Source organism: Ranitomeya imitator, chromosome 8, assembly GCF_032444005.1.
Source record: "Ranitomeya imitator isolate aRanImi1 chromosome 8, aRanImi1.pri, whole genome shotgun sequence".
In the NCBI taxonomy this organism is placed as follows: domain Eukaryota; kingdom Metazoa; phylum Chordata; class Amphibia; order Anura; family Dendrobatidae; genus Ranitomeya; species Ranitomeya imitator.
Window position 1 is genome coordinate 121,670,617 of NC_091289.1, and position 15,741 is coordinate 121,686,357.

General features: G+C 44.9%; 1 protein-coding gene across 2 annotated transcripts in view; it reads right to left on the reverse strand.

Annotated features, from left to right (window-relative positions):
• Nucleotides 1-15,741, reverse strand: part of WDR47 (WD repeat domain 47) — a 68,149-nt gene that overhangs the window by 40,377 nt on the left and 12,031 nt on the right. For both annotated transcript variants that reach the window (XM_069737325.1, XM_069737326.1), the window contains exons 2-4: nt 1,919-2,085; nt 963-1,046; nt 711-795 (exon numbers count right to left, since the gene is read on the reverse strand). In XM_069737325.1, coding sequence (XP_069593426.1) covers nt 711-795; nt 963-1,046; nt 1,919-2,076 — 327 coding nt within the window. In that variant the 5' untranslated portion in view covers nt 2,077-2,085. The remainder of the gene's footprint in view (nt 1-710; nt 796-962; nt 1,047-1,918; nt 2,086-15,741) is intronic.

Here is a 15,741-nt window from a genome sequence, read left to right on the forward strand (position 1 = left end):
TGTGCATCTGTTGATCAAAATACAAGGGCCAAAAACGTGAGCATTATGTTTCACTGCTGTGTATAAACTTTACAAGTAGCAATAAATTATATGGTTTATATTTGCAGCTACAATTAATAATACGGATTATAACAAACCATATTATAACACGCATTAGCAGTAATAACTAGTCAACAGACTTAATTCTGCTCAATATAAAGTCATAAAAATTCAAATAAAACAATAATACTGAGCAGAATTAAGTGAGATGGGTTGGTACAGCTCTCCACAACAGTCACAGTATCTCACGTGACGTAGGGGGTCTTTCTCTCCCCTTGGTACACCCCACATCTGACATGCTCATGTCTCTGGCCTCACCCCCAAGGTTCCCATTCCTGATCTTTCCTGGTGGCGGTGAATGCATCCACATCACACAGGACGGTCATTATACAGGAGGATGGCTGGATCCATGCAGAATGCTGCCATCAGATGACAGTATACACAAGGCAGCACGTGTAATGTCAACTTAAAACAAGTCCACATATATCCTGGCTGAATTAGCACAAATATTTTATTCATCGGCTTCTGAACAAGTTTCCAATTTTTTTTTTTTTTGCATAATGAATTACTTGGCACACAGTAGGATGACGGCAGAAGATGAAGAGGGAAGAACACGTTTCCCAAGGGCGGCTCGAGGAGAAACCTACATTGTGAGCTCATTTATAGCTTACATGCTGCGGCTCCTCTTCTGCTGACATGGCATTGTTCACACACAGCGCTTCCAAAAACTTCTGCTTCAGAATGATGTACCGAAACCTGAGGAGATGAAAATATCCATGTGTGTATATACCCTCACCCCAGAGACTACAGAACGTCCACAAGGCACGTAGAACAGTCACTACATGCTGGGGTGCGCCCATCAGACGTGGACAGGACATGCTGAACACTGACAATTACGCCTTCATTTTACCAACTCAAATTACCTTTTTCTGTCAAATTTGTCCATGCACTCAAGTGGTTGGATAAACTGAAGGACCTCGTCCCACTGACCATCCAGTATCAATTGTCTGTGGGTTATCAAAGAAAAGAAGATCAGACAGCGGAGACCCCCCCCCCCCAATACATTACCATCATTAAGGAAGGCTGCGCTACACAGGCCAAAGATCGCTCAACGCCACTGCGACATCACAGAACGCCGCCGGTGACTGGGGGATAATGCGTCCCCCAAGGTACAGTGAAGGGGACAACCAGAGTACACATTGTTGCTTGTTGCGGCGCCCTACAAGTCATCTGCACTAGGCCGACATTGAGTGGTCTTTGGCAGGTCTTAAGCAGAAGCACAATATATAGCCCCAGCCGTAACTGGTGTCTATGAGCCCAAACTGATAATACAAACCAAGCACCTAACATATAAGAAATATAACAAAAACAGGCCCTATAAAACCTGCATCACGGTGCTCCCTGGGAGTGAGAGAGGGTCAGTGCGTCTCAAGGGTTTCCCATTCCCACGCCTCCCTCATGAGTGATAGACAGCAATGCCTTGCCGGAAGTGAGCAAAGTCTTCAGAGAAAAGTCAGGCAAGCACTGTCCGTCATTATTGAGGAGGCAGGGGAACAGGACAGTGCGCGGAGCCTCTTGGCCACACCCAGGGTGCACCAACTACCCTAATTAGAATATTAGGCTAGACTTTAGTTTATGAAGAGCGGAGACTGTGGTTAGACACTAAAGGTGCAATTTGTATAGGGGCTACACCCACACAAGGCTATGTGCTTAGGTTGGGCTGACGGAATCCATTAAAGGCACAAGATACTAATAATATATGGGACGCTTTTCATCTGATGTGTTGAAAATAGAAAATCCAATGTAAAATAAAGCTGTAAGTGACACCGGCATAATGCTGATAAGCCCCCCGTTATGTGCTGTAGACTTTGTGACATACCTGAGAAAAAGCATGTCATCAGAATAGAGCCCATTTATCACCCCACTCTCCTTCTCCAGGGCCAACATGCTGATGTGCAGCTTCTTGGCATTGAGGAAGTCTAAAATCAGCTTTGTGATCTCTACTTCTTTAACATTCACAGTTTCTTCAGCCGTCATGGTGATGGTCTGGAGAAGAGAAAAACAAAAATCAATAATGGAAGGGAATTTAGTAGCATGCATAACACAAAATAAAAGGCGATTTCTCCATCAAAGCTGCATTCACAGGGTGCCATGGAAATCCCCCACATGGAGGAACTGGCTCCCTTTAAGTTCTCCATCTTCTCCACTGGGATACGATTCTCACATGCAAGAGAATTGGATCTCACTCAGAGGACACTCGCCTCAGACTATGACAGAGACAGAATCATCCGGATTCTCTCACACGAGATAATATACACCAGTGTGAGCGAGCAAACATGGAAGTTCTTTAGGTTGGACATCCACACGGAAACTGCTCCCATCTGGCAGAAGCACAACCCCATGGTTTACAAGTAATACCCCGATTTTCCACAGAATGGTGCCGCCACGTGTGTGAGGGCCACGTGTGTGTGTGAGGGCCTCGTGTGTATGGTCCTCGGGTGTGTGTGAGGGCCTCGGGTGTGTGTGAGGGCCTCGGGTGTGTGTGAGGGCCTCGGGTGTGTGTGAGGGCCTCGGGTGTGTGTGAGGGCCTCGGGTGTGTGTGAGGGCCTCGGGTGTGTGTGAGGGCCTCGGGTGTGAGGGCCCGGCCTACTATTGTACTGATCACACCACCGCTGGCACCGCTGCATTCACCGTCATGTCTGATAATGATCTAGTACTAGCAGTAGCAAAACTACATGCATTTCCTTGTGCATGGATTTCTGCAGACCCCATTTGGATAGCTAGAGAAATGTCTGCAATAAATCTGTGAGTTTACCCTTCCAGGACAAGGAGCTCTTTCTTTAGAGATGTAGTCTAGACGTCTTAGGCCCCTTTCACACATTAGGTTTTTGCTGTCAGTCACAAACTGGCGGAAAAAAAACGGATCCGGCAAAAGTGGCCGCCGGGTCCATTTTTTTCTCATAGACTTGTATTAGCGACGGATTGTGACAGATGGCCTCACGTTTCATCTGATTTTCGCCAGATCCGTCGAAAATTGGTTTTCCGGCGGCCAGAGAAAACGGATATAGTAACATTTTTTCTGTCCGTCGAAAAAACGGGACAGTGACGGATTTATCTATTTATTTTTTATAAATGAGCATGCTCCGATTTTTTTTTAGGATCCAATTAGCTGGATCAGCTAGTCGGATCCCTCGAAAAAAATGGATCCGTTGCATCAGTTTTTCACAATCTGCGAGGGATCTGTTTTTTGTTTTTTTCAACATTTGACAGATTGTGACTGATGGCAAAAAACAGATGTGTGAAAGCAGCCTTAGGCTAGTTTCACATTTGTGGTTGAGTCCACAACGTCATGTCCGCAAACACATGCAAAAACGCATGCCAACGCATGTTTACGCAGCGTATTTTTTCCACATCAGCTGACACATGACGGCAAAAAAAAACACAGCGTTTGCATGCGGTTTTTGCCTGCGTTTGTGCTTTTTATGCACATGCGGTCGATATTTCCAGGAGGGCATGTCTCAATGGGCGTGTAAATCAGTTCCTGGACATGCGCAGTCCGAAGTACACAAGTGTAGCGAATGCATGCGTATGCATGCGTTCCCATAGGCAGTAATGCATTTTTTAATGCACTCATCCGCATGCGCACGCCTGTGCATATTTGACAGAAATATGCCGCCTCAAAAATTGCATCATGCTGCGTTAGCAGTGCCCCGCAAAAATACGCATGCGTAAGCAAACGCATGAACCTGCGTCCACAATGTAAAAGTGACATGAAATCAAGACACATGCGGATGTATGCGTTAGAAACGCTGCGGACACAACCGCAAATGTGAACCCGGCCTTAGCGTTGGACAGGGGATGCCACCACTAGAGGGAGCACATCTACTTATGGCTATGTATGGGGTTCAATATTACCATGGTAATCAGGAAGCTCCCTCTAATGGCGGGGGCAGGCACAGTGATGCCGAGTAAATCTATGCAGCATGAATCTGGGCTACAAAGTGATGGGCTGCAGCAGTTATAGTCTGATAAGTCCGGACAGTGTCACTTTTGGAGGAAACACAGACTAGTGTGGAGCAGTAGGATCGCAGTGAGAGGGGAGCACTGGTAAGATGATTATTGCTTCTTTTTAGTTTTAACTCATTCTGGCCCTTTTGTAAAAATAAATAAATCACCTGTAGAACAACCCCAAAACATAGGCGCAATTTATATTTTTAGATAACACCCTGAACTTGGTTATAGTAAAGAAAATACACTGACTTAAAAAAAAAAATCAAGGAGGACAAATAGAAACTGAGCAATGTTCTTCTTTTCAAGGGGTTGATTTGAAAAAAAAAAAATGTAACCTTCTATGAACAGTTCTTGTCTAAGGCATTGGCAGTGTTCAAGTGAATTCAATGTTAACATTCACTTTTACAAAGCTTAATAAATCTCCACATGTTGTGATCGCAGGGGTTTAGGATGAAAGAGTTCTGTCCTGATCCATATCCTTACAGCTATACAGCAGCGGAAGCTTTGTTCTCCTGATACACGGCCCCAAACATGCCTTGTACCTGCCGCTGCCACTAGAGGGAGGACATGAGTACTGTGCTAGTAAATGCTTAGCTCCTATGCTCCCTTTAGTGACAGATGTAAAATATGTGACATCCTCTTATTAAAGGGGCTATTGGGTCCAAATCGATAAGTCTGCAGTCACTGCAGAATTATGAATCCCCCCAGTGCACGCACTGTATACACAAGTGTATGTGAGCGAGGCTGCGCCCACTGGCTGGGAGTATGTATAACTCAAATACTGGCTCTTTTAGTGTTATATTAAAGGAACTCTGCCAGCACAGGATGACTGTTCAAAACAGCAGGCACTCGGTGCTTCATGGCGGGGTCAATCATTTAGGCTATGTGCACGCGTTGCAGATCCGCAGCATTTTTTGGACGTACGTAATTGCACAACCAATGTTAATCTATGTGAATCCAGAATTGGTGTGCACATGCTGTGGAAAAATCCACACGGATTCGCAGCGTTTTATTTTCCCCAGCATGTCAATTCTTTTTGTGGATCTGCAGCGTTTCTGCACCCATCGACTTCCATTGAGTCAGTCAAATCCGCAGCAAAACCACAGTTGTAAAAAGATTTGCAGTTTTGCATGCAAAAAATGCTGCAGATAGGAAGGAGGAAGAGTGTGTGTGTGTGTGTGTGTGTGTGTGTGCGCGGAGAAGATGTGTGTGTGTGTGTGTGTGCGCGCGGAGAAGATGTGTGTGTGTGTGTGTGTGTGTGTGTGTGGAGAAGATGTGTGTGTGTGTGTGTGTGTGTGGAGGAGAAGGTGTGTGTGTGTGTGTGTGTGTGTGGAGAAGGTGTGTGTGTGTGTGTGTGTGTGTGTGTGTGGAGGAGAAGATGTGTGTGTGTGTGTGTGTGTGCGCGCGGAGAAGATGTGTGTGTGTGTGTGTGTGCGCGCGGAGAAGATGTGTGTGTGTGTGTGTGTGTGTGTGTGTGTGTGTGTGGAGAAGATGTGTGTGTGTGTGTGTGTGTGTGTGGAGGAGAAGGTGTGTGTGTGTGTGTGTGTGTGTGGAGAAGGTGTGTGTGTGTGTGTGTGTGTGGAGGAGAAGATGTGTGTGTGTGTGTGTGCGCGCGGAGAAGATGTGTGTGTGTGTGTGTGTGCGCGCGGAGAAGATGTGTGTGTGTGTGTGTGTGTGTGTGGAGAAGATGTGTGTGTGTGTGTGTGTGTGTGGAGGAGAAGGTGTGTGTGTGTGTGTGTGTGTGTGTGGAGAAGGTGTGTGTGTGTGTGTGTGTGTGGAGGAGAAGATGTGTGTGTGTGTGTGTGCGCGCGGAGAAGATGTGTGTGTGTGTGTGTGTGGAGAAGGTGTGTGTGTGTGTGTGTGTGGAGAAGGTGTGTGTGTGTGTGTGTGTGGAGAAGGTGTGTGTGTGTGTGTGTGAAGGTGTGTGTGTGTGTGTGTGTGTGTGTGTGTGTGTGTGTGTGTGTGTGTGTGTGTGTGTGTGTAATATAATTATATATATATATATATATATATATATATATATATATATATATATATATATATATATATATATATATACATATACATATACACACACACACACACACATCGTCCGATCTGTCTACCATCTGGCTACGTCTGCTGTCACATAGAACAGTGACAGCATTAGCCGATGGTGGGACGGTAGTCCCTTCATCCGGCTACTGTGTTCAATAGTAAAAAGTTAAAAACACTCGTACTCAGAAAACAGCTAAACCCCAATGGCCCCGATCTCCTGCAAAAAAATAAATAATAATAAACCAACACAAATACTCCCTGTTCCAATGTAATCCTCTTAATAACGAGTGTCCCACGACTATCTTCCTTGTAGAACAGTCACATCAGGAGATGTGACCGCTCTACGCGGCTCCGGTGATACAGTGACAGGAGATAATCCTCCCACCGTGTATCACTCTGCCGCCTAGAGGTCACCGGAGTTCATGATGTCACTTGCAGCACCACTACATGAGAAAATTCTCACGCAGCGGCAGTGCCCTAAAGTGAGAGCACAAACTCAGATGAACTCTGATACACTGCAGGAGCGATTATCTTCTGTCAGTGTATCGTAAGCTGGGAAGGGCAGTCACATCTCCCGATGTGACTGCTCTACACGGGAGAACGTTGTCGGACAGACGTTATTAAATGGATTACATCAGAACAGGGAGTATTTGTGTTGGTCTATTTTTATTTTATTTTGCAGGAGATCAATGGCTTCGCATGGATTAGGAGTAATAATAAAAATGGCAAACTGTGTTGTGTTTTATTTAATTAAAATACTTTATTCTGGCTGTGTCTTTATTTAACAACTATAGGATTAGTAATGGATAGGTGTCTTATTGACACCTCAACATTACTAAGCAGTGGGGTTGGTGCCACTAAACAACACAAAGGTGACATCAACAACCCCCCCCCCCCCCGTCACTACCCCACTTGCCACCGCTACAGGACAAGTGGGAAGAGCCGGAATTGGCGCATCTTAGAGATACGCCTTTTATGGGGCGACTGAGAGCTGATGTTTCTAGCCAGGGGGGGGCCAATATCCATGGCCCCTTCCTAAGCTATTAATTTCAGCCCGCAGCTGTCTGCATACCCTTAGCTGGTTATTGATTATAGGGGGACCCCACATCATTTTGGGGGGGCTCCCATATTTTAATAGCCAGTAAAGGCTAAGTATACAGCTGTGAGCTGATATTAATGGCCTGGGTAGATCCATGGGTATTACCCCCTTTCCAGGCTATAAACATCTGCCCCCAGTCGCTGGCTTTCCCTCTGCTGGTTAAAAAAATTAAATGGGAGCTCGCGCAATTTTTTATTTCCTTTTTTTTTTTTAAATTAAACAGATATTGTGTTTCACGCAGATTGTGTGTGCGCCTTTATGTAACTCTTTATGTATCATTTTATTATGTTCATTACTAAACAACGGGCTTGGTATATATATATATATATATATATATATATATATATATATATATATATATATATATATATATATCTCTATCTATATATCTATATCTATATCTATATATATCTATCTATATATATATATTCACTTATATTTGTTTTTTGTGTGTAAACATTATGTGTGGACATGGTATGTAATGATATTATGGTCTTCGATGGAGTATGTAAAAGAAGAAGAGGTTGGACATGGAAATGACATCACAATTTTTTTTGTTAAATAATATATTTATTTAGCTTACAAAAACCCATAAAAATCCACATTAAAATACGCATCAACAATGTAGCAAATCCGAGCGGATTTTCAACTGCGTTTTCTGCCAAAAGAGGAAGAATCCACACAGAAAATTCCCCAGGCAAATCTGCAACGTGTGCACATAGCCCTACACTACTCATGAAAAGTTAGGGATCTTTGGCTTTTGACTGAAATTTATGAAAAACTTAAAAAGTTGACACTATAGAAAGTCGGGAATTTAAGTAGAAGCAGAAATGGGGATTTCCTCATCTCAAACAATTCATTGCAACAAAAGCAAACAACAGTGCTGGGCACACCCCAAATGTCCCAATAACTTGTCCTGTGGCCATGAGCATCAATTACAGCCGACAAGGACGTCTCGTGCTGTCCACAAGTGGAGTTATGGGGTGCTGAGGCATGGCATCTCAATCTTCTTGATGAGTGGCCCCCAGGTAATTAAGGTTGTGGGGTACAGATTTACAAGCCTCTACACGACCACTCAGCTGGTCTCATAGGTTTTCTATGGGAATTAGTTCTGGAGAAAGTGCAGGCCACTCCATTTGAGTTACCCCAGTTTCCAGCAGCCAATCCATAGCGACCTCGATGAGCTGGACATTGTCGTCCATGAAGATGAAATTCGGCCTGTGCCGTTTGTGTAGAGGCACAATGACTGGATTACTGATGGTACTCAAGTAGTAGGGACTTGTCACAAATTGTAGGTGCTCTGTATTGACTAGTCACCCTGCCCACACTGCAACAACACCAAAGGCTCATCTTGTGACGACAGAGGCTGATGAATAGCGCTCTCCTTGACATCTCCAACATCATTGGCGGCCATCATTTCTGCTCGGCGTGAATCGACTTCCATCAGTGAACAGCACTGAAGACCACTTGTCCCTTGTCCAGTGTAGATAATCCCTGGCCCATGGAAGATGATGATGCCTGTGCTTGGTGCAGTGGTCAGGTACCCTTGCAGGTCATCTAACACGCAGCCCATAATACGGTAAACAGTTTCTAATAGTCTGCCATGACACTTGGGCGTCTCTCACATCCTTTAAATGTGCCTGGAGTTGTGTGGAATTCACCATCTGGTTCTGAAGGACATTGTCCACAATGAAGTGATCATCAGTGTGGGATGTGGCCAAAGAACATCCACTTCTCTGCTTTTCTGTGCCTCCTCCAGTCTCCCTATTGCAACCTGATGACGATTCTGTGACACTCTGGGCTCAGTGGCCACTTCTGTCTGAGAACAACCTCACTATGGTGAGGTCCTGGTGATGAGCTGTTAGGTGTCGCCTTGGTCTCATGATGTCAGAATGTGAGCAGCATGAGGACTGTTTAATACCAATTATTATTAAACCCTGAAATGTATTGGGCGATTCATGGATCAAACACCTACTGTGAATTTTACCATTAGGCTCCTTGTTAGAGAACATCAAGTTGTGCAAAAAGTGAAAACATGAAACCATGAAATAGCTGGACATGTGCATCTAAAAGTCTAGAGACGGCCACATTAAGTTCTCCTTAAAAGGTTAGAGGGAATTGTAGGTTCACCCGGAAATTTGCCTGAAAGTCAGATATCCCTAACTTTTTGTGAGTAACTTTTTTCCCCACCTGCTTGGTTTCTATATATTGCCGCCCTTCTCTGGATCTATGAAGGCACGACTGTCAAAGAAGAGGAGGTGGAGATAGATGGAACACAGGCAGGAGGGAAGGTGCATATAAATGACTAGATTGTGGCCCGATTCTAACGCATCGGGTATTCTAGAATATGCATGTCCCCGTAGTATATGGACAATGATGATTCCAGAATTCGCGGCAGACTGTGCCCGTCGCTGATTGGTCGAGGCAACCTTTATGACGTCATCGTCGCCATGGCAACCATTATGACATCTACGTCGATACTGTGCCTGTCGCTGAATCAGAAACGTGAGATGTCGATACTGTGCCCGTCGCTGAATCAGAAACGTGAGATGCCTACGTCCTTTATGACATCATCGTCACTGTGCCCGTTGCTGATTGGTCGAGGCCGCCAGGTCTCGACCAATCAGAGACGCGGGATTTCTACGTCGATGCTGTGCCGGTCTCTGATTGGTCGAGGCCTGGCGACCAATCAGAGACGCGGGATTTCCAGGACAGACAGACAGACAGACAGACAGACGGAAAAACCCTTAGACAATTATACATATATAATATAATATATATATATATATATAGATTGGCCTCGCCATCCATGAACAGTCTGTGCTGACGGCGTCCCTGTATGTGCTGTGTACTGAGTGTTATGTCCACACGTGTTGCTATGTGACACATTGTGGGAAGTGACACTGCCGTACTCAGCTTAGTGCCATGATGGATAGATATCCCAACAACAGCAGAACAATGGTGGCTGGAAACCAAGGAAGCCGCGGCTCCACTGATCATGGAAACATAGAAGACCTACGACACAACGATCCCAGCGAGATAATCGATGGCAGGAGCCATGAAACTCCAGGCACCACTGACCGCTCCGCAGACTCTGCAGCCACCATTATTGCCACGTTTGGCCCCACAGTGATGCCTGCATCTAATGGAGAGAAGCAGCTTCTGTGCCTGACCAACCTCTCATAGGAGAGGGAACGCTACGGGGCAACCGGTGGCCTTTCAGGACAAGATCGGCTAAATAATGAACATGTACTGGATTGTAAAATCCATGCCCAAGTGCAGAGGAAATCCACAGTGCAGCTCACACGGACATTTATCTAATTGCCCGCATGTAAATTAGTAGGCATGCATAGTAAGCTGCATTTACATGTGACTAATTAGATGTGGTTTTACCGCATCTAATGATAGTCTATGGTAAATTTATGGTGCGGCGACGGAGCGTCGCCGCATTGTAAACAGACATACTGCGTTCTGAAAAGACGCACCGCATTTCCATGGGTCTGCCGCAGGCGTCTTAATGCATTGTGGAGACGGGATTTCATGAAATCCCCTCCACTATGCTTTAACATCTGGACGCTGCGTTTTTGACGCTGCGACTCAAAGCTGCGTCAAACATGCAGCGTTTCCTGACCGTGGAAACACAGCCTTACAGATAAATTCCACAAAAAAAAAAAAATATGAATGGCACCAAGGTCATGCAAATTTAACACCGGTCGCTCTGGATGGCCGGCACTTTAAGAATAGGGGTATATAAGCTCTGGGCATAGGTGCACAGCATGAAGGAAAAACATCCGTCTAAAAAATGTGCAAGAGCAGAAAAGATGCAGAACTCAAACATGAGCTGTTTCAACGAAGTCCTTTATTAAACCATTGTGGATCTGTGGACAAAGTTCATGGGACAGGCAGGTGCAGGAGGAATGCAGGGAAGGATGACGGCCGCTTCGCATCAAAGATGCTTCTACGGGTCCCGCGTCGGGTCGTTACTGATGCGCCGATACCAAATATGTGTACTTTTATGGTTTTTTTTTTCTTTATTTAGATAAAGAAATGTATTTATTGGAACAATATTTTTTTTCTTTATTTAGGAATTTATTTTTCTATTTATTTATTTATTTTTTACACATGTAAAATCTATATATATAATTGTCTAAGGGTTTTTCCGTCTGTCTGTCTGTCTGTCCTGGAAATCCCGGCTCTCTGATTGGTCGAGGCCGCCAGGCCTCGACCAATCAGAGACCGGCACAGCATCGACGTAGAAATCCCGCGTCTCTGATTGGTCGAGGCCACCAGGCTTCGACCAATCAGCAACGGGCACAGCGACGATGATGTCATAAAGGACGTAGACATCCTGCGTCTCTGATTGGCCTCGACCAATCAGCGACGATGATGTCATAATGGTTGCCATGGCGACGATGTCATAAAGGTTGCCTCGATCAATCAGCGACGGACACAGTCTGCCGCGAATTCTGGAATCATCATTGTCCATATATTACGGGGACATGCATATTCTAGAATACCCGATGCGTTAGAATCGGGCCACAGTCTAGTATATATATATATATATATATATATATATATATATATATATATATATATATATATATATATATATATATATATATATATATATATATATATATATATACAGTGGGGCAAAAAAGTATTTAGTCAGTCAGCAATAGTGTAAGTTCCACCACTTAAAAAGATGAGAGGCGTCTGTAATTTACATCATAGGTAGACCTCAACTATGGGAGACAAACTGAGAAAAAAAAATCCAGAAAATCACATTGTCTGTTTTTTTAACATTTTATTTGCATATTATGGTGGAAAATAAGTATTTGGTCAGAAACAAAATTTCATCTCAATACTTTGTAATATATCCTTTGTTGGCAATGACAGAGGTCAAACGTTTTCTGTAAGTCTTCACAAGGTTGCCACACACTGTTGTTGGTATGTTGGCCCATTCCTCCATGCAGATCTCCTCTAGAGCAGTGATGTTTTTGGCTTTTCGCTTGGCAACATAGACTTTCAACTCCCTCCAAAGGTTTTCTATAGGGTTGAGATCTGGAGACTGGCTAGGCCACTCCAGGACCTTGAAATGCTTCTTACGAAGCCACTCCTTCGTTGCCCTGGCGGTGTGCTTTGGATCATTGTCATGTTGAAAGACCCAGCCACGTTTCATCTTCAATGCCCTTGCTGAGGAAAGGAGGTTTGCACTCAAAATCTCACGATACATGGCCCCATTCATTCTTTCATGTACCCGGATCAGTCGTCCTGGCCCCTTTGCAGAGAAACAGCCCCAAAGCATGATGTTTCCACCACCATGCTTTACAGTAGGTATGGTGTTTGATGGATGCAACTCAGTATTCTTTTTCCTCCAAACACGACAAGTTGTGTTTCTACCAAACAGTTCCAGTTTGGTTTCATCAGACCATAGGACATTCTCCCAAAACTCCTCTGGATCATCCAAATGCTCTCTAGCAAACTTCAGACGGGCCCGGACATGTACTGGCTTAAGCAGTGGGACACGTCTGGCACTGCAGGATCTGAATCCATGGTGGCGTAGTGTGTTACTTATGGTAGGCCTTGTTACATTGGTCCCAGCTCTCTGCAGTTCATTCACTAGGTCCCCCCGCGTGGTTCTGGGATTTTTGCTCACCGTTCTTGTGATCATTCTGACCCCACGGGGTGGGATTTTGCGTGGAGCCCCAGATCGAGGGAGATTATCAGTGGTCTTGTATGTCTTCCATTTTCTAATTATTGCTCCCACTGTTGATTTCTTCACTCCAAGCTGGTTGGCTATTGCAGATTCAGTCTTCCCAGCCTGGTGCAGGGCTACAATTTTGTTTCTGGTGTCCTTTGACAGCTCTTTGGTCTTCACCATAGTGGAGTTTGGAGTCAGACTGTTTGAGGGTGTGCACAGGTGTCTTTTTATACTGATAACAAGTTTAAACAGGTGCCATTACTACAGGTAATGAGTGGAGGAAAGAGGAGACTCTTAAAGAAGTTACAGGTCTGTGAGAGCCAGAAATCTTGATTGTTTGTTTCTGACCAAATACTTATTTTCCACCATAATATGCAAATAAAATGTTAAAAAAACAGACAATGTGATTTTCTGGATTTTTTTTTCTCAGTTTGTCTCCCATAGTTGAGGTCTACCTATGATGTAAATTACAGACGCCTCTCATCTTTTTAAGTGGTGGAACTTGCACTATTGCTGACTGACTAAATACTTTTTTGCCCCAATATATATATATAGATATATATATATATATATATATATATATATATATATATATATATATATATATATATATATATATATCTATCTATCTATATAACTGTCTAAGGGTTTTTCCGTCTGTCTGTCTGTCCTGGAAATCCCACGGCCTCGACCAATCAGCGACGGGCACAGCGACGATGATGTCATAAAGGACGTAGACATCCCGCGTCCTCGGCCTCGACCAATCAGCAACGGGCACAGTATCGACGTAGATGTCATAATAGTTGCCATGGCGATGATGATGTCATAAAGGTTGCCTCGACCAATCAGCGACGGGCACAGTCTGCCGCGAATTCTGGAATCATCATTGTCCATATACTACGGGGACATGCATATTCTAGAATACCCGATGCGTTAGAATCGGGCCACAATCTAGTATAGTGACGTCACTGCTGTGCTCTGCTTTCCGGCCGGCGCTGACACAGTCAGTGCGGGAAGCTGACGGCGGGGGACGTGACAGACATCGGAATGTGAGTATGTACTGTTTTTTTTTTTTTACTTTTACAATGGTAACCAGGATAAATATCGGGTTACCAAGTGCGGCCCTGCGCTTAGTAACCCGATATTTACCCTGGTTACAAGTGAACACATCGCTGGATCGGCGTCACACACGCCGATCCAGCGATGACAGCGGGTGATCAGCGACCGAAAAAAAAAGGTCCTGATCATTCCCCACGACCAACGATCTCCCAGCAGGGGCCTGATCGTTGGTCACTGTCACACAAAACGAGATAGTTAGCGGGATCGTTGCTACGTCACAAAAAGCGATATCGTTATGTGTGAAGGTACCTTAAGCCTAGAGCTAGGTGTCAATGACAGCTGCTGACACCAAGCCCTAGTCCCATTACCCTGATGCTATTGCATCAGCATGAAAAAGGTGGTGTTGAACCAAGAAATTACATCACAAAACTTTTTTTAAATATCTTTATTTAACTCAAAAAAAGCCTTCATTGCTGTACAAAAAAACACGTCAGTGGCTCCAGTACGTGAGGTGACAGTTTCCTCACGTAACGGAGACACTGACTCATGTAGACACATTGAAATCTGCACATGTCAGCGTGTTTTCACGGACCGTGTGTCCGTGTGCAAAACACGGAGACATGTCAGTGTTCGTGGGAGCGCACGGATTACACGGACCCATTAAAGTCAATGGGTCTGTGTAAAACACGTACCGCACACGGACGTTGTCCGTGTGCAGTCCATGTGCAGTGCAGGAGACAGCGCTACAGTAAGCGCTGTCCCCCCCACGTGGTGCTGAAGCCGCCATTCATATCTTCTCTGCAGCAGCGTTTGCTGTAGAGAAGATATGATAAATCCTTTTTTTTTTTTTTTGTTTTGTTTCTCGTGTTTAAAATAAAGATCCCTGTCCCCGATCCCCCTCCCACCCCCGGTGCGCCCGCCCGCTGTTATTAAAATACTCACCCGGCTCCCTCGCAGCGTCCTGTCCTGGCCGCAGCTTCTCCTGTATGCGGTCACGTGGGGCCGCCGATTACACTCATGAATATGCGGCTTATCTCTAGCGCTGTCTCCTGCACGCTCCGTGTGGTACCCAGTCGGCACACGGGCGGCACACGTGTGCCACACTGATGTGCCACAGAAACGCACAGGCACACGGATAATTCCGGTACCGATTTTTCCGGTACCGGAATTATCTGGACGTGTGAGACTGGCCTAAAAATGCGGCAAAAATGCACATTTTTTCCACAGCGTTTTTTCAGCCAAGAGATGCAGAAACTTTGAGTAGTTGCTTGCAGAAATTTCTGCAATGTGCACACATAGCCTTATACTGCCAAGAAATCAGGTTTTTGCTGCAGCAAAAAAAAAAAAAAGTGAACAAAGCCTTAGGCTTCTGCATGTTAAAAACATGGCCGGGACAACCTCTAATGTATGACTGGTGGGGATCCAACATCTGGGACCCTGCCAACCAGCATCATGGTCTATACAAGTCCGGAGGCATCCAAGCATCTGATAATCCATAGTCCTTGCTGATAATACTTGATGATGATGCCACAGGACGGCTTTACCAGGTGAATCTTATTTCCGTATTCATGTTCCACATTTCTTGCCATCAGCTATTTAATTTAATCCCCGAGAACCCCTCTGATCTTTGGTAATGGACAGTATCAAGCAATCGGCTACCTTCCTCACTAATAAGAAGGACTCATTCCTTTCCATCCCTACTGATATGAATGGGCCCCCATCAGCTGCCTGTAGTCTCTCACACGGGTGGTCTCTTGCTCTCTGCTTTTCGAGCATGTGCCCTGTAGGCAGC